The following is a 23804-nucleotide window of genomic DNA, read 5'->3' as shown; positions in this document are numbered from 1 at the left end:
CATGGTCTTCTGTTTTCTGGACAGTCTTTTGAAGTGTAAATGCAGTTCTAACCAGAACAGAAGAAGTTGAAGTGACGCTGATTCTCAGAAGTACTTTTTCTGAAGCATAAAGCAGGTGTTAACCAATGACTACCCTGCAGTGTAACCATGCTGATTGCTATTTGTAGGTTGGCTGATCAGGGTTAATGTGATCATTTTGCATTGAAGCTATCATGAGTGCTGATTTTTTTTTTAATTTTTGCTTTGGAAATAATTCAATTTTCTCCATAAACTAGGATGCATAACTTATTGTAGGTTAATGAGCCCAATGTTCAATAGAAGACCCCCTTTCTGTGGGCTGTGCCATTTCAGTTGCCAATTCTTTGAACAATGTGCAATACAGTAGGAGCACCATCTCTCCACCACATGCTCCCCTGTTCAGTTATTTTCATAGAGTTGGATTGAAACTTTTCTTTTGAGGGATTGATTCTCTGCTGCAGGGGCCTGTTTCCCAAATCTTTAGAGCCAACTCATGACCTTAAACCGCAGTGAGTATTTCCTGCATTGTGTTAATTGCAGCTGTTTTGTTTGGGTTAAGTTGTTGCAGGTGTGAGTTGTGGGCGTTTAACTGTTTTTAACCACAGGACAACCACCACTTCACTTATCTTGGGCTCTCTCCTTCAGAATCTGCTATAAATAAAAAAAAAATTCAAAAAATGTTTATCTTTAAGAGGAACCAAAAGATATAATTGCACGGGCTAGCTGTAACTGAAAGGATTGTCCATGTAGCATTTAAATATTCTGCTGAGTAAATATTTGAATGTTTTAATGTTTGTTGTGCTGCGCAACAAAATAAGTTAATCTCTTAAAAAGCCTTGCCAGGGGACAGTAAAACAACAGTTGGGGTAACCTTTGCAATTATAATAAATATACATTTACATTTATAGGAAAGATGTTGAGACAATGGATATGTGCAGGACAGATACACTGGACCACTGCCTGCAGGAAGTTAGAAATGTGAAAAAGATCTAAATTAGAATTGTTTGTGTTGAACCAAGATTGATGTAGCTGGCAGCATATGATGCAGCACAAAAAGAGGCTATTTGGCTAATTCAGCCTGTGCCAGCTCTTCGATAGAGCAATCAAAATAGTTCTCCTTTACTCTTTCCATATAGCGTCTAAAAATATTTCTTTTCAAATGTCTTTCCAATCTCTTTTTTTGAATATTACTGTTACATCTGTGTCTACATCTTTCAGGCAGTTCATCTGGATCACAGCAACTTGATGTGTTTTAAATTTTAAAAATTCCTCATGTCATTTCAAGTCTGTGTCCTATCTCCACTATCATTTGGAAGCATCTCTTCAGTTCTAGGGAGAGCAGCTGCATCTTTGGTTTCTCTACCTATGCCCATCTCCCATACTAGTACCATTCTGGTCAATTTCTTCTGCATCCTTTCTAAGGCTTGACAACCTTCCTAAAGTGTGGTCCCTAGAATTTCTCAAAATACGTAGGACACTCAGTGCCATTTCAATTTGTCCTGCCTTATCAAAGGCTTATTTATGTAAATACCTCAGGTCTCTGTTTTGTATGTTCTCTAAAATTATATAACTTAGTTTATATCATTTCTTATTCTTCATACCTAGATACATCACTGCACACTGAATTGTACCTGTTATACACCTACCTATTTCACCAATCTGAGACATGAAATTTGTTTCCAACTTCCTCATTGTTTATTACATTTCCACGTTTCATATCATCAGCAAAATTTGAAGTTTTACCGTATATACCTGCGTCCAGGCCATCCTAGTATACTTTTTTTAAAAACAATTACTAGTCCCTGGGGGGATGCATATATGTTTCCTTGCAACCGAAAAACCACTATTCAACGCTGCTTGATTTTTTTTTTTTGTCTCTTAGCCAACTTTGTATCTATGGTGTCACTCAGTTGAAGCCCATGCACTTCGATTAGAGTCATACAGCATGGAAACAGACCCTTCGGTCCAACTCATCTTTGCCGACCAGATATCCTAAATTAGTCTAGTCCCACTTGCCAGCATTTGACCAATATAAACCCTTTGTATTCATGTACCCATCCAGATGCCTTTTAAATGTTGTAATTGTACCCGTCTCCACCAGTTCCTCTGGAAGCTCAATCCATACACACACCACCCTCTGCCTCTTTCCCCTCTCACCTTTAAACCTACGCTGTCTAGTTTTTGACTCCCTACCCTGGGGAAAAGGCCATGGTTATTCTCTCTATCCATGCCCCTCATGATTTTATAAACCTCAATCAGGTCACTCCTCAGTCTGTGATGCTCCAGGGAAAACAACCCTAGCCTATTCAACCTCTCCCTATAGCTTTTTTTCTAACAACTCTATTATATTGTCATCTATCTCGTGACTTTCTGAAAATCCATATACTCAATATAAACTGCACCATCTTCATCAAACCTGTCCAGTTCAAACATCTTGATGAAATTAATATATTTAGCAAATTGATTTCATTTCATTTCTGTTTCATATTTCTTGCATCTGTAGTTCTTTTGGGTGTTTTTTTTTTCATTAGTTTCATATTAACTCATGTTTTACAAATGGCGATTCATTTTATCTTGGGCCTTTAAGATTTTTGCACCATTAATGTTGAGTTGGCTATCCTGGAGGTATAACAGTTTATCTGTCGTCTTTCTTTTGAGTTGAGGGTTTTTTTTAAAAAACCTTCTGTGTCCTTTCAGAGCTCCCCTATTTAAGGATATTTGGGAGATTGTGCTTAGTTCCTCCACAATTTACATTTTTGGTGACCTAGGATTTACACCTATATGTGCCAGTTAATTGCTGTCAAACCTTTTAACTACCTCTTTATGTTACCCAATCCAGTATTGCGCCTCATGTCTCCCTTGCTGCTACACCACAGCCATCATCACTAGGATACAGGCTGTGGCCAATGTACTCAGCAGTTCAATAATATAACTCCCAAACCACCCCCCCAACCCACCCCCATCCAAGCTATCTGTTTGGTCCCAAATAAGTCACATCTGTTTTGGTTGTACTTTTTAAATTTGTGTTAAAATCAATGTTTTTAATTCTGTTGCATTATCTGCAAAACTATTCACGTATTTTCTTTGTCCGTTTCTTTTCAGTTTCCTCTGAACTTCCCATATTCACCTTGGTTCCCTATTAAATTATGAACTGACATCCATTGATTTGTTTTTTCATGTTTATTTAATTTTATTAAAGTTGTATTTCATTAGCTACCAAGGGAGCTCTAGCTTTCAGTGCCATTCCACTCCCTTTAATGGGAGAGTGTCTGTTTAACACACAAGGAAAATTCTGAAGATGCTGGAAATCTGAAATAGCAATGAAAAAATGCTAGAAATACTCTGCAAGTTAGGCAGCATCAGGGAGAGAAACAGATTATGAGAAGAGAGGCAAGATTGATAGAAGCAGAATGTGTTTCCAGTTGTGAAGGCTGTGATCAAGGTTCATAGGGTCATAGAGATGTAAAGCAGGGAAACAGATCCTTTGGTCCACCTTGTCTATGCTGACCAGATATCCTAAATTAATCTAGTCCCATTTACCAGCATTTGGCCCATATCCCTCTAAACCCTTCCTATTCATATACTCTTCCAGATGTCTTTTAAATGTTGTAGTTGTACCAGCCTTCTCCACTCCCTCAGCCAGCTCATTCCAGACACACACCATCTTTTGTGTGAAAAAGCTTCCCCTTAGGTCCCTTTTTAAATCTTTCCCCTCTCACCCTAAACCTTTGCCCTCTAGTTCTGGACTACCCCACCCCAGGGAAAAGACCTTGTCTATTAACTCTATCCATGCCCATCATGATTTTATAAACATCTGAGGTCATCCCTCAGCTTCTGATACTCTCAAGAAAACAGCACCAGCCTATTCAACCTCTCCTCATAGCACAAACCCTCCAATCCTGGCAACATCCTTGTATATCTTTTCTGAACCCTTTCAAGTTTCACAACATCTTTCCGATAAGAAGGAGACCAAAATTGCACACGATATTCCAAAAGTGGTCTAACCAATGTCCTACACAGCCGCAACATGATATAGTCTATTGATAAAAGATTAAATTAAGAGATTTGGAAGGAGGAGAAATCCCTTGAGAAATTGTAAGACTGTGAAATCACTTCTGACTGAAACAGAACATACCAACTTATTAAAATCGGTTAAGAAGTGTTTGAAGGAAAATAGCAAGGCAAACATGGGATTTAAATGTAACACCTACAGAACAGGTTAGACAGAATCACCCATTTCTGTGTTACAATGATGTGTTGTATTCATTAATCATTTTCAGACTAGAAAACACAGTGAGTAGCATTGGCTGAACATGTATCTGCCTGCTTGTTGGCATAATTCACTTCCATTGTCTCTGAAGCACAGAGGTTGACCTTTATTGCTTCTGTTTAATTTGTAGATTCTGATGAAGAAGATGATGCTGAGAATCCAAAACATTAACAGGTGTGGAAAATGGCAGAGCTGTTGATTCCTGTTTGCACTAATCAAGTCCAGACTTTTGAGTGAAAATACTAACAGCTGCATGGTTTCAGTTAGGCAAAAAGATAGAGGCTATTGATACGTTAGGGCCTGGGTGTCCTTGGAGAAGGAGCACACGGTGTCCACCAACACCCTGGAGTTGTTCAGGGAGAGGTGGGTGCCGCAGGGAGTGGAGTGCATCATTTCTCCCTCCAACTCTATTTTGATTTAGTCCCTACCCTCCCCTTCACTGTTTTGATCACACATCACTGCCCTTTGATGTGTAGGGCAGTGTTTGTCACTGGCCACCCGGGTGTTTTCCTATCTTCCTGGTGGTGGAATTTGAATAAAGATTCGTGCACTTTGTGTCTTTTCAAAAAAATAGAGGCTATTGATAATTGCGCTTCAATTCGATCTCTTTCCTGGCACGTGCATGCTCTGTTTGGTCTCCACTGATCTTAGTAACATACAGCATTCTCCCTGTCCTCTAAAAAGTGTTATACTTAGAAACACAACCCAAGGGGTTCCAGATAACCAGCGTCATTGCTCATTGAGTAAGTGCAGATGGATATTCCAGAATCAACCTGTACCATTGGGATGGACTCCACCTGAACCAGGCTGGAACCTAGCAGATGATGAACTTAAGGCAGTAAATGAAGAGAAGGGGCTGAATGGAAACATTAGTAGAGATAAATAGACAAAGATGAAGAGAGTAAAGAAACAATCAAAAGTTTTACTTTAGATACCACAGGTAAATGAGGAAATAAAATGTAAGGTAATTAAACCAGAAGAGAAAAACAGAACTGAAACCAGAAGGGCAGCTAGGCTGTGTAGTCCAACAGGTTTATAAATCGTTGTAGAATATAGTAAACCCCTTAAGTGAAATCCAGGCCCAAGTTTAATTTGAAGAGTCTAACATGGTGGCTATTATAGATATGACTGCAAGACATGGGGGAGATGGTAGAGGCAATGTAAGTGGACCAGTAATTCAGAATTGATTCACCTAGTACATGGGGGTCGAGAGTGTGGTACTGGAAAAGCACAGCAGGTCAGGCAGCATCCAACAAGTGGAAGAATCGACGTTTTGAGCATAAGCTGTACGTGGTTCAGATTTAACTAAAGTAGCTAATAGAGTTTAAATTCATACAATAAATCTGGAATTACAAATTGATTGCATAATGACCATGAAAGCATTGCCAATTATTGTAAAATTCTATCTGGTTCACAAAAGTTCTTTACAAAAATAAATCTGCTGTTGCCTTCTCTCTACATTTGACTCCAGACACACAGCAATATGGTCAAATCTTAAATGCCTTTTGAGGTAGGCTAGCAAACCACTGAGTTCTGCGAAGGTCTCCTTTCTAACAGCTGGCGACTTGTGCCAAAATTGGGAGAGCTGCCCTACATACTAGTCAAGCAACAACCTGAATTGCAAAGTATGAATTATAACTTCTTACCAGCCATGACCACCATAATCCCTGGGTATGTTCCGTCAGACAGATGCACCAAAGGTGGCGACACAGTGATATAGTCAGGACAGAGTTGCTCTGACAGTCCTTAACATTGACTGTAGATCCTTCCTTGAAGTATCATGGTACTCAGTCAAGCTTGAGCAAGGAAACTCCTGCCTCCTATCAATTACCATGTTTCCATGTTGAACTCTGCTTGAAGGAAGCACTGAGGCTGGTAAGGGCACAGAATGTGGTCTGGGTGGATGCTTTTGATGCCCATAGCCAAGAGTGGTTCAGCAGCAGTGAGCTGGTTGAGTTGTAAAGGATTGGGTCTGTGGTAGGTGGTGAAGGAACCAACAAGTTGGAAGAACATACCTCCTCTCACTCACCTCAATCTGCCTGCCACAGATGTAACTTTCTGTGATGGTATTGGTAAGAGAAGCTGTCACTCAGTCTTTGTGGAAACGAAGTCCCATCTTCCTATTTGAGGACAGTATTCTGTCACATGTGACACCTGCACTATGCTAAATAGTGTAGATTTCAAACAGATCTAGCAACTCAGTCTGAATATCCAGGAGACGTTTTGGGCCATTAGTAGCAGCAGCAGAGTTGTACTGCAACACCCTCTGCCTAGTATTTACCCCAGTGTACTATTGCTGATAAACCAATAGATCAACCTTGATACAAAGAAAAATACTGATGGGGCATGCCAAGCACAAGACCGTACATGCCTAAAGTAAAGTGTCAGCCTGGGCAAACTGGAACATACAGGCACACACTATTCAAGGGCCAAACAAGTAATGAACAAGGTGAAGTGATTCAATCAGCAACATTTCAGATTTAAGCTTTGCAGTCCTGCCATCTCCAGTCATTACATTTATGATGCCAAGGTATGCAAAGCTATGGGCAAAGTGTTGGAAAATGAAATTAGAATAGTTAGATGGTGGTTTTTGACTGGCATGAACACAGTAGGCCAAAGGGCCTTTTTCCATGTTGCAGATCTCTATGACTCTATAGATAATAGTGAGCAATTAAACAATTTGGAGGAGGAAGCACCACAAATATCCCCATCATCAGTGACTGATGACACCATTCAGTTGATTGGAGTCATGCTCAGTACAAAGGGTGATGGATGTGGTTGTTGAAGGCCAATCATTGTCAGCTCCAGGGCATTACTACAGGTGTTTCTCTTGATAATGTGCTATGCACAACCATCTTCAGCTACTTTATTAATCACCTTCCTGCCATCATAGGGTCTGAGTCTGATGCTCATGATAATTGCATAATTTTCAGCACTGTTTGTGACAACAAAGGTACTGAAGCAGTCCTTGTCCACATGCAGCAAGACCTGGACAATAACCAGACCTGGACAATAACCAAGCTTGGACTGATAAGTGGTGAATAACATTTGCATCTCCACACCAGGCAATTAGCATCTCAAGAAGAAAAACGCTAACTATTGCTAATGATATTCAATGGCTTTACCATCACTGAATCCTCCACTGTCATTATCCTGGGGTTACCGTTGACCAAGATCCAAATTTGACTAGCTATGTAGATCCTATGGCTACAAGAGAAGGACAGATGCTAGGAACCCTGCAGTGAGTAACTTGCCTTCCAAAATCTGTACATCACATGTAGGGCACAAGTCAGGAATCTAATTGAATGCTGTCAGATTAACTGCTTGAATGGTACTGTATCTACAAATATTTTCTCCCTCCACCAATGATGCACAGTGGTAGTAGTGTGTATCATTTACAAGATGCACTGTGGAAATTCACCATGGCTTCTTGGACAGCACCTTCGAGACCTATGACTACTACCAAAGCAAAGGCCAAGGGTAGCAGATGAATTTGTAGAACTTGTGTGTTTTCATACCTCTCCAAGCCACACTCAATCTTGATTTGGAAATATATCGATGTTCCTTCGATGTCACTAAATCAAAACTCTGGAATTCCCTTCCTAACAGCATTGTGGGTTTACCTATACCAAATGGATTTCAACGGTTAGAGAAGACCATTCACTACCAACGCCATCTCCCATTCAGCTAATGATGCAATAATTGCTGGCTGAGCCAACAAAGCCCATGGGACATGAATAAGTTTGTTTTTGATAAACCTCCAGACTGACAGGGCATCCTGAGGATTAATCTGGTTCATTGAAGAGTGCAAGTGGGCATGCTGAGAACACAATTAATAATGAGGTGTCAATCTGTTGGTGTTACAATGCAGCACTACTTGCATGCCAGACAGTGGAAGCAACATGCAACAGAGAGGAGTAAGTGATCCCAGAACCTGCGGATTCAATCTAAACTTCTGCCAAGTCCATTTGGGAGTTGCCCAGCGCATCAACCGAGAAGTGAAGTAGCTCACCCCCGACTCCCCAAAATTTAATCACCATCTACAAGGCACAAGTTTAGGGCTGTGATGAAGTTCTCTCCTAATTGCCAATGCCATCCAGGAAAAAGCAACTTACTCAATTGTCAACCCATCCATCACCTTAAATGTTTGTTCCCTCCACCACTGATGCTGTGGCAGAAGTATGTATCATCTACAAGGTGCACTGTAATAACTTGCTGTAATCACAATTTTAATAGCACCTACTAAGACTGCATCCTCTTCCAGCTAGAGATACAAAATAAACAGACGTAATGGAACGTGTTCCTCTCCAAACCTTGCAGCATCCTGACTTGGAACCATGTCTCTGCCTTCACCTTTGCTGAGTCAAAATCCTAGAACTCCCTTCCTATCAGCATTGTGGATCAACGTTTTCCCCCAATTATTTTTTTTCTGCTGTACAGATCTATAAGGTCCATTGCCTCAGAAACCAAAGAATTCCACAACAATGTATTGCACAGAACCTCTGAGCCTAAGTATAGCCATGCAATTTAGAGGGAGCATAGCTGTTGATACATATACAACATATTGACAGTACTAGTTTAAGGTGATATCACCACCACCTTCTCAAGTGCATAGGAATCCACAAGAAAATGCCAGTGATAGCCATGACCCATGTGTGAATATGTTTCAAAACCATGTCACAACTCAAACTATATATATCAGGTTACAAAATCTATAGGAAAAGCAGGAAGAAGGAAAAGTTTTAACAATTATGGATTAAATCATTTCCAACAAGGGAGGATGTACCAAGAGGCAGACGGTGAAAATTTTATAGCACAAACGAAAAATTTAAATTGATAACTGTAGTAGGTGTTGTGCGTCGGGCCACTAGTAGTAGCTGTTAAGTAATTTATATAAATGCTGGAATTAAACAAGATTTAGCAAAGGCATATAAATTTTAATGTGCAGGGCCTAAAAATGAATTTCAAACATTGGGATAAGTGGGCTAACATACATCACAAGGAGTGAAATATATCTTTTTATTAATTAGTTCATGGGATGAGGGCATTCCTGGCTGGGCCAGCATTTATTGCCCATCTCTGAGGGCAATTAGGAGTCAACCACATTGCTGTGGGTCTGGAGTCACATATAAGACACATCAGGTAAGGATGATAGTTTCCTTCCCTAAAGGGCATTAGTGAACCAGATGGGTTTTTCCCCAACAATTATTTCATGGTTATTAGACTTTAATTCCAGATAGTGATTGAATTCAAATTCCACTATCTGCTGTGCATCCCCAGAACATTACCTCAGTTTCTGGATTAACAATCCGGCAGTAACACAACTAGGCCATTGCCTCCCATCTGTGCTATAAAGAGCGCATTAATAACTTAAGAGGGAAGCCACATAAAACTAAAGGAAAAAAACCAGGTAAACATCCAAAAGAGATCTGTTGTTTTTTTATATTCTCTCTTTTCTTTTGGAGAAGCTACCCATGATGCTGGATTCATCTGTCCAAAGTGGCCAGCTGCTGAACACCATTATAATTGTTTAATCCCTTGAAACTTCAGAACTACATCTAAACACAGTAATTGTGTTGCAATGGCATAGTTCTTGATAAAAAAAAAATGAATTTCCGTGTGACAGTTTCACACCTGGTGGTTAAACTGTTATAACCAGTTTAATCTATCATAAAAGCTCCTGGCATGAATCCCTGACAGAAAGGCAACCCTATAATCACGTTGTGCAAACTGCCTTTATTTGTTGTGGTCCACAACTGGCTGGAAATACTTTTATGTAGTAATCTTATGCTTTAGGTTCAAATGAAAACCAAACAAAATTTCATACATTCTTAATTTTAAGCAAATGTGTAGCCTGTGTTTTACGTTGTGCCACCGTGTCACCGTGGGCGGCACGGTGGCACAGTGGTTAGCACTGCTGCCTCGCAGCGCCAGAGACCCGGGTTCAATTCCCGACTCAGGCGACTGACTGTGTGGAGTTTGCATGTTCTCCCCGTGTCTGCGTGGGTTTCCTCCGGGGGCTCCGGTTTCCTCCCACAGTCCAAATATGTGCAAGTCAGGTGAATTGGCCATGCTAAATTGCCCGTAGTGTTAGGTAAAGGGGTAAATGTAGGGGTATGGGTGGGTTACGCTTCGGCGGGTCGGTGTGGACTTGTTGGGCCGAAGGGCCTGTTTCCACACTAAGTAATCTAATCTAATCTAAAATACTGTGATAAGTTAAATCCTTTTGTTATTTGGAGAGCTTTGTACCTTAGGAACAGCAAGTCCCTCAACTACTTATGCCTTTTCTGCCATTCAGCTAAATTATGATTTATCTGTTTACAAAACAAACTAGATTTATTCAGAATGAGTCCATTTCATTAATTTTAAATGATCCCAAATCCAGACAGCAATGCTGGTGGACTGATAAGTTTAGTAAGTGGTTGCTTTTATTTATTGAGGAACGTTTCTGAGGCAGAACCATGAACAGGACCACATGGACTACTTTTCAGCTATCACCTGAGACATGGGGTGATTTCCCCTTTGAATATTTAACATTGCAACTCGCACCAATTTACTTTATATCAGAACAAAGTAATTTTTAAACTTTGATATTCATTAGAAATACCAGTAGTTGTTTCTAAGGGTTCTTCTATTTATCATGTACTCCATTGTCTTTAATCCTCCCAAAATGCATTTTTCAGGATTAATTTCGATTTGCTGTTCTTCTGTCTATTTGACGAGCCCGTCTATATCGTGCTGAAGTCTCAGGCTTTCCTCCTCACTATTTATCACACCGTCAACTTTTGTGCCACCTGCGAACTTTAGATTACTTTACAGTGTGGAAACAGGCCCTTTGGCCCAACAAGTCCACACCGACCCGCCGAAGCACAACCCACCCAGACCCATTCCCCTACATTTACCCCTGCACCTAACACGGGCAATTTAGCATGGCCAATTCACCTCACCTGCACATTTTTGGACTGTGGGAGGAAACCGGAGCACCCAGAGGAAACCCACACAGACACGGGGAGAATGTGCAAACTCCAGACAGTCAGTCGCCTGAGGTGGGAATTGAACCCGGGTCTCTGGCGCTGTGAGGCAGCAGTGCTAACCACTGCTTCTAGATTCTGGATCATTAATATACACTACCAACAGCAAGGGACCTAGCACCAAACTCTGCGCTGCACCACTCTACACAATCTCCCTGTCACAAAAATGACCTTCAACTATCCCCTACCTTCAATCATTAATCCAGTTTTGGATCCAGTTTGCCAAGTTGCTGTGGATCTCATGGGCTTTTACTTTCTTTACAGTCTCCCATGCAAGATCTTGTCAGCAGCCTTACCAAAATCCATGTGTAAAATATCCAGGCATATTTCTCATCCATACCTTTAGTCACTCCTCTCAAAGGTTAATCAAGCGTACTAGCAGTGATCTTCTCCTCACAAAGCCATGCTGACAATCCTTGACTTTCAAGTGGAGATTAATTCTGTCGCTTAGAGTTTTTTACCAATAATTTCCCTACTACTGAGGTTTGGACTCACTGGCCTATAGATCCATGAATATTGGACCATATTAGTTGTCTTCCAGTCCTCTGGGACCCTTTTCTGTCCTGAGAGGATTTGAAAAGTAATGTCAGGACCCTAGCAATTTACTTCCTTGCCTCCCACAGCAGCCTGAAATTTATCTCATCCAGGCTTGAGGACTTTTCAAATTAAAGGCCACTGATACTTCCCCTCCTAATTGTAATTTGCTCATCACTGTCCTCTTCCTTTGTATCTACACCCTTCTCCTTTATCGTGAATACAGTAAAGTACTCATTTAAAACATCACCTATAAATTCTGGCTCCTCCCACAGTTTACCACTGAAGTTCCAAATGGGTCCCACTCTTTGCCTGGTTATATTCTTACCCTAATATACTCATAAAATGCATTTGGATTTTGTTGCCAGTGTTTTGTAATGCTCCTTCTTCAATTTCCTAACTTCTTTTAATAACCCGTTGCATGTTCATTACTCTTCTACGGCATCTACTGTTTTAAGCCTTTTAAGCTTTTTTAAATTTCCTTATCCAATCCTTTACAATCCTTAATATCCAGGATTCTGTAGCATGTTAGCTCCCACTCCTCGCCATTTACAAGAACGTGTTGGCCCTGCACTTTCATTATTTCCTTTTAACAACGACTACTGTTCTGATGTAGATTTTCTCAAAAACAGCTGCTTCCTGTCCATTTTGGTTTGATCCTTGTTCTTCTTGAATGCAACTCTCTTCCCACAATATCACCCCCATGTCTATTGTATTTCACTATTTACTGATGTCTGTTGTAATTCTTTTTCTTCAGTTCTTATGAAAGGTCATAGACCTGAAATGTTAACCCCACAAATGCTGCCTAATCTACTGAGTATTTCTGCATTTATTTCAGGTTTCCATCCCTTACAATATTTTGCTTTCTACTATGTTGCTATTACTTATAATTAAATTGTAATCTCATCAGTATGTATTTAGCAAACGTTCCTATGACAGCTAAAATTGTCTTACTCTTTGCTTTTATATCCAAATTTAAGTACAAATATCACCCATGCACTTTTGACTGATTAGATCATTGGTTATTCATCCATGTTTTCAGCTGTGTAGATATTTATTGCAAGGAACTTGACTTATTTTCTCTCCACTTCACCCTCAGCATTCACTAGGTGGACACAGCTCAGGCTGAAAGGGATGATGGAAACGTTTCTGAGAGATGCTGAGCTGCGGAATTTCCCCAATACTCAAATTCCTTTTGGGGAAGAACATGATATAACTGGCAGTGGGAAATCTGTGATTCAGCTCCAGAGCCCTCAGCTGTTGGAAGTTTATCACTTTACTGCCTTATGCCAGCTCTGAAGTGGCTTCAGGATCCTGTCATCACTGAACTAATTTCAGTTCCAGAATCAGCTGCTGCACATTTGTCAAAATAGCTCATTTTAGGCTCCAATCCAGTCATTTTCAGCACTTAGTAATTCTACTGTAATAACATTTGAAAATCATCAACGAGTGCGATTCATTTACCTGACTGATGTGATCAGTACTTTTCACTTTAAGCATTATGTTGCACTAAAATTCTATATTATTTTGGTTAGGTCTTTCATTATTTTAAATGAAATAGGCCAAATACAACAAACCGTTATAAATTATGAAGTGTTCCTGAACATTCGATTTTTATAGATTTATGCCTTACTTGCAAAGGGGTGTATTTAACATACGTGGAGAGAGAATTGCACAAGTTTGCAGATGACTGACTGTGCTGTGATAATATTCTGAAGTATTGATGCACATCATAACTTGCAGTTGTTACTTTCTGTGATACAAGTTTATTGAAGGAAATTTTTAAAAATCATTTTTATTTAGCTGAAACTAGATATAAATTAGGTGAAATTGTTCATTTCGTCTTTGATAATAAAACCAAACAAAATATTTTGCAAAAAGTTAAGGGATGGTTTTCTTCTGCCATTAACTACTTGGCGAATGCAGAACATCCCAAAGTTCAGTGCAGGTGGCAGGATGCAATTTCTGTTGTGAATGACTGTTGGAATATGTTAAACAACATCTTCCCATTTTAATACGCCCTTCACACTGCAAGCTCTTATGATCTGGCACGTGCTGTTGGATGAGAAGCATTAATGCAGATATTCCAGTCCTTTAATATGTGCACCCTTATGTTTTAAATACATTTCTTTCTAATAATGACAGTAGATTTATAATTTAATGCAATTAATCATTATAATCAATTTTGATTACCTAAAGAACTATGTAAATATTAAATATGTACAATGAGGTATTAATACATTCATTTAAAAAATCCTCCTGGCATGCTCCAGCTGTGGATGACCTTCTCCCCAGCTTGTGCGTAAATGATATTGTTTTATTTTCAGGCTTTCATGCAACAAAGTGGCTTATTTGATTAAGACAAACTGACCCTGGGCATGTAGGAAGGCTGTCCCCGCCTCATTTCCCTATCCTATAAGAACTTTCTTTGCTGACAAATGTCTTTACCTGTTCATTAACCCTTCCAAAGCCTCTCACCTCTTGCAGGCAAAATGAAGTGAAGATTAATATTTCTTGAGCCACCAGGTGGGTTGTGGGTGAATTTTTGATCTGGAATCAATTAGACCCACCTCTACAGTTGAAGGAAGATGAATCTCACTTAGCATAAGCATGTTCTAAAGGTATATATCATTTTCCTTTACTTATAAACACCAGTGATATTTCATTGATAACACACCTATCAATAGACAATCATGTCTTCTTCTTTTAGTTGCACATAGTTTATACCTTCAACTCCCCCTCCGCCGAGACTAAATATCTGGGCATGAAGATATTCAAATATAATATCTAACCAGCTTTAGAAGATCCCAGATCATAGAATCTCTACCATTCAGCCCATCCAGACCACATCGACCTTCTGAGGAGTATCTCACCCAGACCCACCCTCCTACCATTTGAGAAAATATTATAATAGCCTAAATTGGCTTGAAATAGATATGTACATAATTTGGATTTAATCAACTGCTTTAATGTGTTTGATAGAAGATCTCCAGCATACTTTATATAAATAGATATGTAAAACCCCAGGGTGCTATGAAAATAACTAATTTTCAGTAAAAGTAGCTAATGTTGTGATATAAAGAAATCAGTTGTCACACTGAGATGATTATAATTGCTTACTGCATGTACCTGAGACCTGTGACTTGCATCTTATTCAGCTCGGTGTCTTAGAGTTGGGTTGCTTCTGAATGCAACTCAAAGCAGGTGATAAACTTCATCCAGAACTTAGACAAATGAAGTCTGGTCTTAATTAAAATTCCAATAACTGTTTTAGTTCTTTATTTGCACTACTTACTTAAAATTATTGGAAAAAAAATGCTTTAGTATATAAAGCAACGCTGAATTATTAAGAGCAGACTCCATATATAAATTCCTTAAATAATTCGATGTTCATCTTGTATAAACATCATGCATCCCTTTTATGTCTGCAGTCACGGATTGATTTGTATTCAGATTTTACTTAAGATTCAATTTCCCTCTCAGGACTGATATTCCAAATGTTGCCCTTCATTCTACTCCACTTATGTCTCTTCCATCATTAGTGATTCTTCTGGGGTTTCCTGTCACTTGGCTTTACAAGGTCGAATGTGACTGCCTTTTAAAAACGCAACTCTATATGGGAGCAAGACTATGTGTTGCTGAAATAGACTGTTGCAGCAATGCATTCACATCAACCTCCCTGACCAAACTTTACACCGGGCATTTTGAGCTCTATGTATTCAAACTACTGACATTCAACACAGGAGATCATTAAGAGATGAAAGGAATATACAAATGCAAACTGAGGTAGCAGAATCAATTCAGCTCCTGCCTTTATGCTGGTGCATGTTATATTATGTCTGTAACCTTCAAGTCATGCCTTGTTTTATTAGACTGAAATAAATGGATCAATTTATACATTAAATCATTTGCAATAAAAGTAAATGGATCAATGGAATTAGTAGAAAAGTGTCTTTTGTTGCTCACTGATTTGTGATCCATTCTCTGCCTTTTTATCACCTTGTTTTAATCTATTGATTTTACTGTCCTGACAAAGTCATGTGTTTTAAACCCATCAAATAATTTTATTGTTTCAATTTCTAATAACCTAATTATTTTGAACTTCTTAATTTTTTTATATTCATTCACAGAATGAGGGCAACTCTAGCTAGATCAGCATTTATTGCCCATCTCTAATTGCCCAGAGAACAGTTAAGAGTCAACCACATTGCTGTGGGTCTGGAGGCATATGTAGGCCACACTAGGGTAAGGGTGGCAGTTTCATTCTGTAAAGGGCATTAGTGAACCACATAGATTTATCAGACAATCAACAACTTATTCATGGTAGTCATTGGACTCCTAATTTCAGAATTTAAAAAAAAATCAAATTTCATTATCTGCTGTATTGGATTTGAACCCAGAATATCACCTGAGTTTCTAGATTAACAATTCAGCAATAATACCATTCAGCCTTTGCCTCCCTGTTTATGTTTGTGGAATTGCTACATGCATTATGGTAACCTCATTAATACTTTTTTTTTCATTCAGTTCAGAACAGGCCTAGTGGTCGGGAGAGGTCAAATCACCCAGAGACAGGATTGTTAGTATTAAATGATCTATCAGAGACATTTAAAACCTGTTTCTGCAAAGCATTTAACAACCCTACATCCAGTTTTGATGAAGAGCTCTAAGTTTCAAAGTTCAACTGTTAATCACATCAGTGTTGTTATACAGAATAGTATATGAATGCATCTTTCAAAATAATGTGTTTTTTAGTGTGACCCTTGACCTCGGGTGATGGCGGTCAGAGCATCTTTCGAGAACAACGATGAGGTCAGCTGCTTCATCAAACTCACCAACACATACTGCCTGGTGGCGGTGGGAGGGTCCGAGAACTTCTAGTTAGTAGATAAGCCTGATGCCTGTTGATTATATTGCAAAGCCATGTTATGCAGGCTACAGTCTATCCAACTTATCTCATGACACCTGATTTTCATCTTAGTGACGGCAATTTTGATGTACCTGACAGTTCTTGACTCCAATTAAACATGAAGCCAGGGTACACGTGGAAATGATTGATTTTCTCGATGTCACAGTACTGGCAAAAGGAAACACAGGAGCAAAAGCTTCAAAATCAATGACCCACAAAAAACCATCACCCGAAATACATCTTTGAGATTAATCAAGTCACGGCTAATTTGTTTCTTTCACATTTTACTATGCCCTCTTACTGCTTCCCAGATCTTGATCTTGGATTGAAATTTAGTAATTGATGCAATGTTCTTTACAAAAGTGTCTGCCATGTTTTTCCTTATCTGATAGCTACCCCATAGCCTGAAGCTGGAGGTCCCATGTCCAATTACGAAAAGCTGAAGGGGCTCTTTCCTAAAAGTCTTGTGATTTGTGAAAATTTGTTACCTCATTGATTTCAAGTGTTCCAAGTTTAGTTAGCTGACTGTTCCTTTGCTGATAGGCTTGAAACTGTTTTCCCTTTCTTTTATTCCCTCGTGGAACATAGGTGTTGCTGGCTGGACTAGCGTTTATTGCCAGCTCCTAATTGTAGTTGAAAAGATGTGCAGTTTAGGTGGATTGGCCATGCTAAATTGCCCACAGTGTTCAGGAATGCCTAGGTTAGGTGCATTAGTCAGGGGTAAATGTAGGGTAGGGAAATGGTCTAGGTGGGTTACTCTTCGGAGGGTCGGTGTGGACTTGTTGGGTTGACGAGCCTGTTTCCAAACTGTACGGATTCTATTCTATAAAAGAAAAGATGGTGGTGAGCTGCCGCCTTGACAGAGTCTCGCGTACTGACAATGCCTTTAGGGAGGGAGTTCCAGGATTTTTACCCACTGACTCTGAAGGAACAGCAAGGTATTTCCAAGTCAGGATTGTGATTGGTTTGTAAGAAAACTTGCCGGTATTGCTGTTGCCATGCACCTGCTGCCATTATCCTTCCCATTGGAATTGGTCATGTGTTTGGAAGGTGCTGTGTAATGCTCTTTGGCGAATTTCTGCAGTGCATCTTATAGATAGCACACACTGCTGCTACTGAGTGTCTGTGGTGGAGGGAGTGGATGTGGTGCCAATAAAATTAACTGCTGTGTCCTGGCTGGCTACTCTCATTCAGGCAGTTGAGAGTACTCCGCATCACATTGGTAACTTGTGGTTTGTAGATGGTGGACAAGGTTTGAGGAGTCAGGAGGTGAATTACTCACTGTATTAATCCTAGTCTCTGGTTTGATGTTATAACTACTTTATTTATACAGTGTTTCCTGAGCTGTTTGGAAAGGGTAAGGTTGGAATTCAGTGAAGGCAATGCTCTTGATTGGTCAATTTTTAAAGTTAATTCTTGGGGTGTGTGTGTGTGGGTGAGGCTGGCCATTCAGCATTTATTGCGCATCCCTCATTGTCTCTTATTGGTAATAGTCTTTGCTTGGTATTTGTGTGGCATGAATGTTAACTTGCTACTTTTCAGATCAATCATTGATATTCTTTTCTTGTTGCATTTCAAATGAACTGCTTCAGTATCTGAGGAGTCATGAATGGTTCTGAACACTGTGCAATCATCAATGAACATTCGTACTTCTGACCTTATGATAGATGGAAGATGGTTCGGTGTATGACACTCCCCGTGCAACTCCTGCACAGATGTCCTGGCACTGAGATGATTGACCTTCAACAACCACAACCATCTTCCTATGTGCCAGATAATACTCCAGCAAATGGAGAGTTTTCCCCTGAATCCCATTCATTTCCAGTTTTGCTAGCACTTTGTCACGTTCGGTCAAATATGGATTTCATATCAAGGGCCTTCACACTAACCTCCCCTTCTGGTATTGAGACTTGTCAGGTTCCAAGAGATCAATTGTGTTAGGGGACTCTCCAGTCCGAGGTACAGACAGAAGTTTCTGTGGCCAGCAGCAAAAAAGCAGAATGGTGTTTTGCTTCCCTGGTGTCAGGATCAAGGATGTCTCAGAGAGGGTGCAGAATGTTCTCATGGGGGAGAGGGGCCAGCAAGAGGTCATTGTCCACATTGAAATCAACAACATTGGAAGGGAAATGGTTGAGATTCTGAAGGGAGATTACAGAGAGCTAGGCAGAAATTTAAAAAGGAGGTCCTCGAGAGTAGTAATATCTGGATTACTCACGCAGCAATGAGCGAGTGAAGGCAGGAATAGGAGGATAGAGCAGATGAATGCATGGATGAGGAGCTGGTGTACGGGAGAAGGATTCACATTTTGGATCATTGGAATCTCTTTTGAGGTAGAAGTGACCTGTACAAGAAAGACGGATTGCACCTAAATTGGAAGGGGACTAATATACTGGCAGGGAAATTTGCTATAGCTGCTCAGGAGGATTTAAACTAGTAAGGTGGGGGACAGAAACATGGCTCAGGAATGGGCAGGATTGGCAGCTTAATGTTCCAGAAAGGATAGAAAGGGAGGCAAGAGAGGAGGGGCAGTGGCATTTTTGATAAGGGATAGCATTACAGCTGTGCTGAGGGAGGATATTCCCGAAAGTACATCCAGGGAAGTTATTTGGGTGGAATTGAGAAATAAGAAAGGGATGATCACCTTATTGGGATTGTATTATAGACCCCCTAATAGTCAGAGGGAAATTGAGAAACAAATTTACAAGGAGATCTCAGCTATTTGTAAGAATAATAAGGTGGTTATGGTAGGGGATTTTAATTTTGTAAACGTAGACTGGGACTGCCATAGTGTTAAGGGTTTAGATGGAGAGTAATGTACCGACTAGAGAAAGTGCAAAACATGACCTACTCTTGGGAAATAAGGCAGGGCAGGTGACAGTGGGGGAGCACTTTGGAGCCAGTGACCATAATTCTATTAGATTTAAAATAATGATAGAAAGGGATAGACCAGATGTGAAAGTTGAAGTTCTAAATTGGAGGAAGGCCAATTTTGATGGTATTAGGCAAGAACTTTCGAAAGCTGATTGGGAGCAGATGTTCGCAGGTAAAGGGACGGCTGGAAAATTCGAAGCCTTCAGAAATGATATAACGAGAATCCAGAGGCAGTATATTTCTGTTAAGGTGAAAAGAAAAGCGGGTAGGTATAGGGAATGCTGGATGACTAAATAAATTGAGGGTTTGATTAAGAAAAAGAAGGAAGCACATGTAAGGTATAGACAGGATAGATCGAGTGAATCCTTAGAAGAATATAAACGAAGTAGAAGTATACTTAAGAGGGAAATCAGGAGGGCAAAAAGGGGGCATGAGATAGATTTGGCAAATAGAGTTAAGGAGAATCCAAAGGATTTTTACAAATAGGTTAGTGACAAAAGGGTAACTAGGGAGAGAATAGGACCCCTCAAAGATCAGCAAGACGGCTTTGTGTGGAGCCGCGGAAGATGGGGGAAGATACTAAATTAGTATTTTGCATCCGTATTTACTGTGGAAAAGGACATGGAAGATAGACTGTAGGGAAATAGATGGTGACACCTTGCAAAATGTCCATATTACAGAGAAGGAAGTGCTGGATGTCTTGAAACGGGTAAAGATGGATAAAACCCCAGGACCTGATCAGGTGTACCCTAGAACTCTGTGGGAAGCTAGAGAAGTGATTGTTGGGCCTCTTGCTGAGATATTTGTATCATTGATAGTCACAGGTGAGATGCCAGCAGACTAGAGGTTGACTAACATGGTGCCACTGTTTAAGAGGAGTGGTAAGGACAAGCCAGGGAACTATAGACCAGTGAGCCTGACGTTGGTGGTGGGCAGGTTGTTGAAGGGAATCCTGAGGGACAGGATGTACGTATATTTGGAAAGGCAAGGACTGATTAGGGATAGTCAACATGGCTTTGTGCGTGGGAAATCATGTCTCACAAACTTGATTGAGTTTTTTGAGGAAGTAACAAAGAGGATTGATGAGGGCAGAGCGACTTAAGTAAGGCGTTCGACAAGGTTTCCCATGGGAGACTGATTAGCAAGGTTAGATCTCACGGAATACAAGGAGGACTCGCCATTTGGATACAGAACTGGCTCAAAGGTAGAATTCAGAGGGTGGTGATGGAGGGTTATTTTTCAGACTGGAGGCCTGTGACCAGTGGAGTGCCACACGTATTGGTGTTGCGTCCTCTACTTTTTGTCATTTACATAAATGATTTGGATGTGAGCATAAGAGGTCCGGTTGGTAAGCTTGCAGATGACACTAAAATTGGAGGTGTAGTGGACAGCGAAGAGGGTTACCTCAGATTACAACAGCTTCTTGACCAGATGGGCCAATGGGCTGACAAGTGGCAGATGGAGTTTAATTCAGAGAAACGTGAGATGCTGCATTTTAGGAAAACAAATCGTAGCAGGACTTATACATTTAATGGTAAGGTCCTAGGGAGTGTTGCTGAACAAAGAGACCTTGGAGTGCAGGTTCATAGCTCCTTGAAAGTGGAGTCGCAGGCAGGTAGGATAGTGAAGAAGGCATTTGGTATGCTTTCCTTTATTGGTCAGAGTATTGAGTACAGGAGTTGGGAGGTCACGTTGCAGCTGTACAGGACATTGTCTAGGCCACTGTTGGAATATTGTGTGCAATTCTGGTCTCCTTCCTATTGGAAAGATGTTGTGAAACTTGAAAGGGTCCAGACAAGATTTACAAGGATGTTGCCAGGGTTGGAGGATTTGAGCTATAGGGAGAGGCTGAATGTGCTGGGGCTGTTTTCCCTGGAGTGTCGGAGGCTGAGGCGTGACCTTATAGAGGTTTACAAAATTGAGGAGCATGGATAGGGTAAATAGGCAAAGTCTTTTCCCTAGGATCGGCGAGTCCAGAACCAGACGGCATTGGTTCAGGGTGAGAGGGGAAAGATATAAAAGAGTCCTAAGATGCAACGTTTTCACACAGAGGGTGGTACGTGTATGGAATGAGCTGCCAGAGGAAGTGGTGGAAACTGGTACAATTGCAACATTTAAGCGGCATTTGGATGTGTATACGAATAAGAAGGGTTTGGAGGGATATGGGCCGGGTGCTGGCAGATGGGATTAGATTGGGTTGGGATATCTGGGCGGCATGGATGGGTTGGACTGAAGGGTCTGTTTCCATGCTGTACATCTCTATGACTCTATAAGTTAACAATTTGAATTTGTTAAAAAATGTTCATACTACTTTTATTTGGAAACTTCATTTCTAAAGTGGATGTATAATTTTAAGTTTAATCTGTATTTTTATATTATGTGGGTGAATAAGAGAAGGTTTTGGCTTCATTTTTGAGTTCTTTGAGTGATATTGAGATATCTGGAGACTTGTTTACATGCATTTAGATGAGCAATTTTTAAAAAAAGGAAAGTTCCGTGAGGTGATTAGTTCAGTGCATTAGAAAAATAAGAGTAGAAAATAGGGGGGATAAAACTGGACTGTTGCCTAGCAATAAATTCCTAGGACATGAGGTGATGGAAATAGTTTTGCTTTTGGAAATGCAGAACTATCCAGAAGTACAGTAAGGGTGCAAGTTTCTGTTAGAGCAATCAGATGTTTGAAAGCAAGGGGGCTATTATAATTTTTAAAGTAATTTCATAGAAAAAATGTCCTGATTAATGTTGGTAAGGGAAAGCTCAAGAAACAGAAGGCTGTAAAAGAGGAATTTTAAAAACTTGTGTTAAGGAATATGTGTGATGCATTAGTTTGTTGAAGGGTCTCCTGAAGAGACATTTGCCAGACAGAAACCAACTACAGACATGTTCTCTGAATAATAATCTTTAAAATGCAAGCAGTGACACTTCAATGCAGTTTCAGTACCTGTAATGTTGAGGGCAAAAGAATTGAGCCTTTATTCTTGATATTTGTAACAAAACTTTTTTTCAATTAAATTCTTGTGTAGTGAAAAAAATAAGTGTTTTGTTCTTTGGTTAAATGTATATTAACAACCCCATTGTGAATATGTTCAGTGACTGACCATCACAGTAAGTAAATTGAAAACATAAATATATACAGCAGTATCTTCCCAGCCTTTGAAGGACATGGCAATGTCAAGTCAGTTCAGAAAATATGGTAAGATTCACAACGTCAAAGGAAAAATAATCTAATCTGTGACTGGGGGAGGCATCGTGGCTCAGTGGTTAGCACTGTTGCCTCACAGCGCCAGGGACCCAGGTTCAATTCTGGCCTTGGGCAACTGTCTGTGTGGAGTTTGCACATTCTCCCCGTGTCTGTGTGAGTTTCCTCGGGGTGCTCTGGTTTCCTCCCACAGTCCAAAGATGTGCAGGTCAGGTGTATTGGTCGTTCAAAATTGTCCAGAGTATTAGGTACATTAGTCAGAGGAAAATTGGCCTGGATGGGTTACTCTTTGAAGGGTTGGTGTGGATGTTTTGGGCCAAAAGGCCTGTTTCCACACTGTAGGGAATCTAAGTTTTGATTGACATGATGAAAATTTGCTCATAAGCAGTAAGAGGCCTATTTGCATGCCATTAGTAATCTTGCCTCATTGATTACACTTTCCTATTCTTCCACTTGTCAGAAGCTAGACAGCAAGAATTCCTGGCATGAAAGAGCAGGTTCTTAGAGGATCCAATTCACTGCTTACCCTTCTGAGCCTCCATCTTGCTAGAAGGTACCTACAACACAGGTTAAAATCCATGGGCATTAAGTGCCCATACTTGCCCCCTTGCCATGAAGATTGGCATTAGAACAGACCAACCTCATTATATTATCGTGGCAAGCCTCTGATCCACCTATAATGCAATTCTCCACTTCAGTGTAGTGCTTTGGAGTGCACTGACACCTTTCATTTTATTGGTGCTAAGGCCAGGTTTTGCAGCTACCAGGACAATGGCAATCCTCTGATTTCCAGTAATATGGAGTGTTTCTTTCTTGATCAGCTGCAGAGATAATGCAATGATGTTTGTTCACCAGCATGTGCTCCTGTTTCCAATATAGCTTTAATCACCACCAAGGTATCAGTCTGAACTGCTGAAGGATGCAGAGGGCTATGCCAATGCATCCTCTGGGGCATCTGTGACTTCTTCCTCA

The 23804-nt window shown here is 40.3% G+C and overlaps 1 protein-coding gene across 5 annotated transcripts in view; it reads left to right on the top strand.

Annotated features, from left to right (window-relative positions):
- Positions 1–18702, top strand: part of stard3nl (STARD3 N-terminal like) — a 33895-nt gene extending 15193 nt beyond the window's left edge. For 2 of the 5 annotated variants that reach the window (XM_043688789.1, XM_043688790.1), the window contains exons 8-9: positions 4419–4462; positions 12953–15786. In XM_043688789.1, the coding sequence (XP_043544724.1) occupies positions 4419–4459 (41 nt within the window). In that variant the 3' untranslated portion in view covers positions 4460–4462; positions 12953–15786. Of the gene's footprint in view, positions 1–3120; positions 3502–4418; positions 4463–7897; positions 9387–12952; positions 15787–18354 lie in introns of those variants that run through there. The other 3 variants (XM_043688791.1, XM_043688792.1, XM_043688793.1) reach the window with 3 other exon arrangements.
- Positions 18703–23804: the final 5102 nt, after the last annotated feature.

Source organism: Chiloscyllium plagiosum, chromosome 4 (assembly GCF_004010195.1).
Source record: "Chiloscyllium plagiosum isolate BGI_BamShark_2017 chromosome 4, ASM401019v2, whole genome shotgun sequence".
NCBI lineage: Eukaryota > Metazoa > Chordata > Chondrichthyes > Orectolobiformes > Hemiscylliidae > Chiloscyllium > Chiloscyllium plagiosum.
Note: the sequence above shows the minus strand (reverse complement) of the source record. Positions and strands in the feature narration are given on the sequence as shown.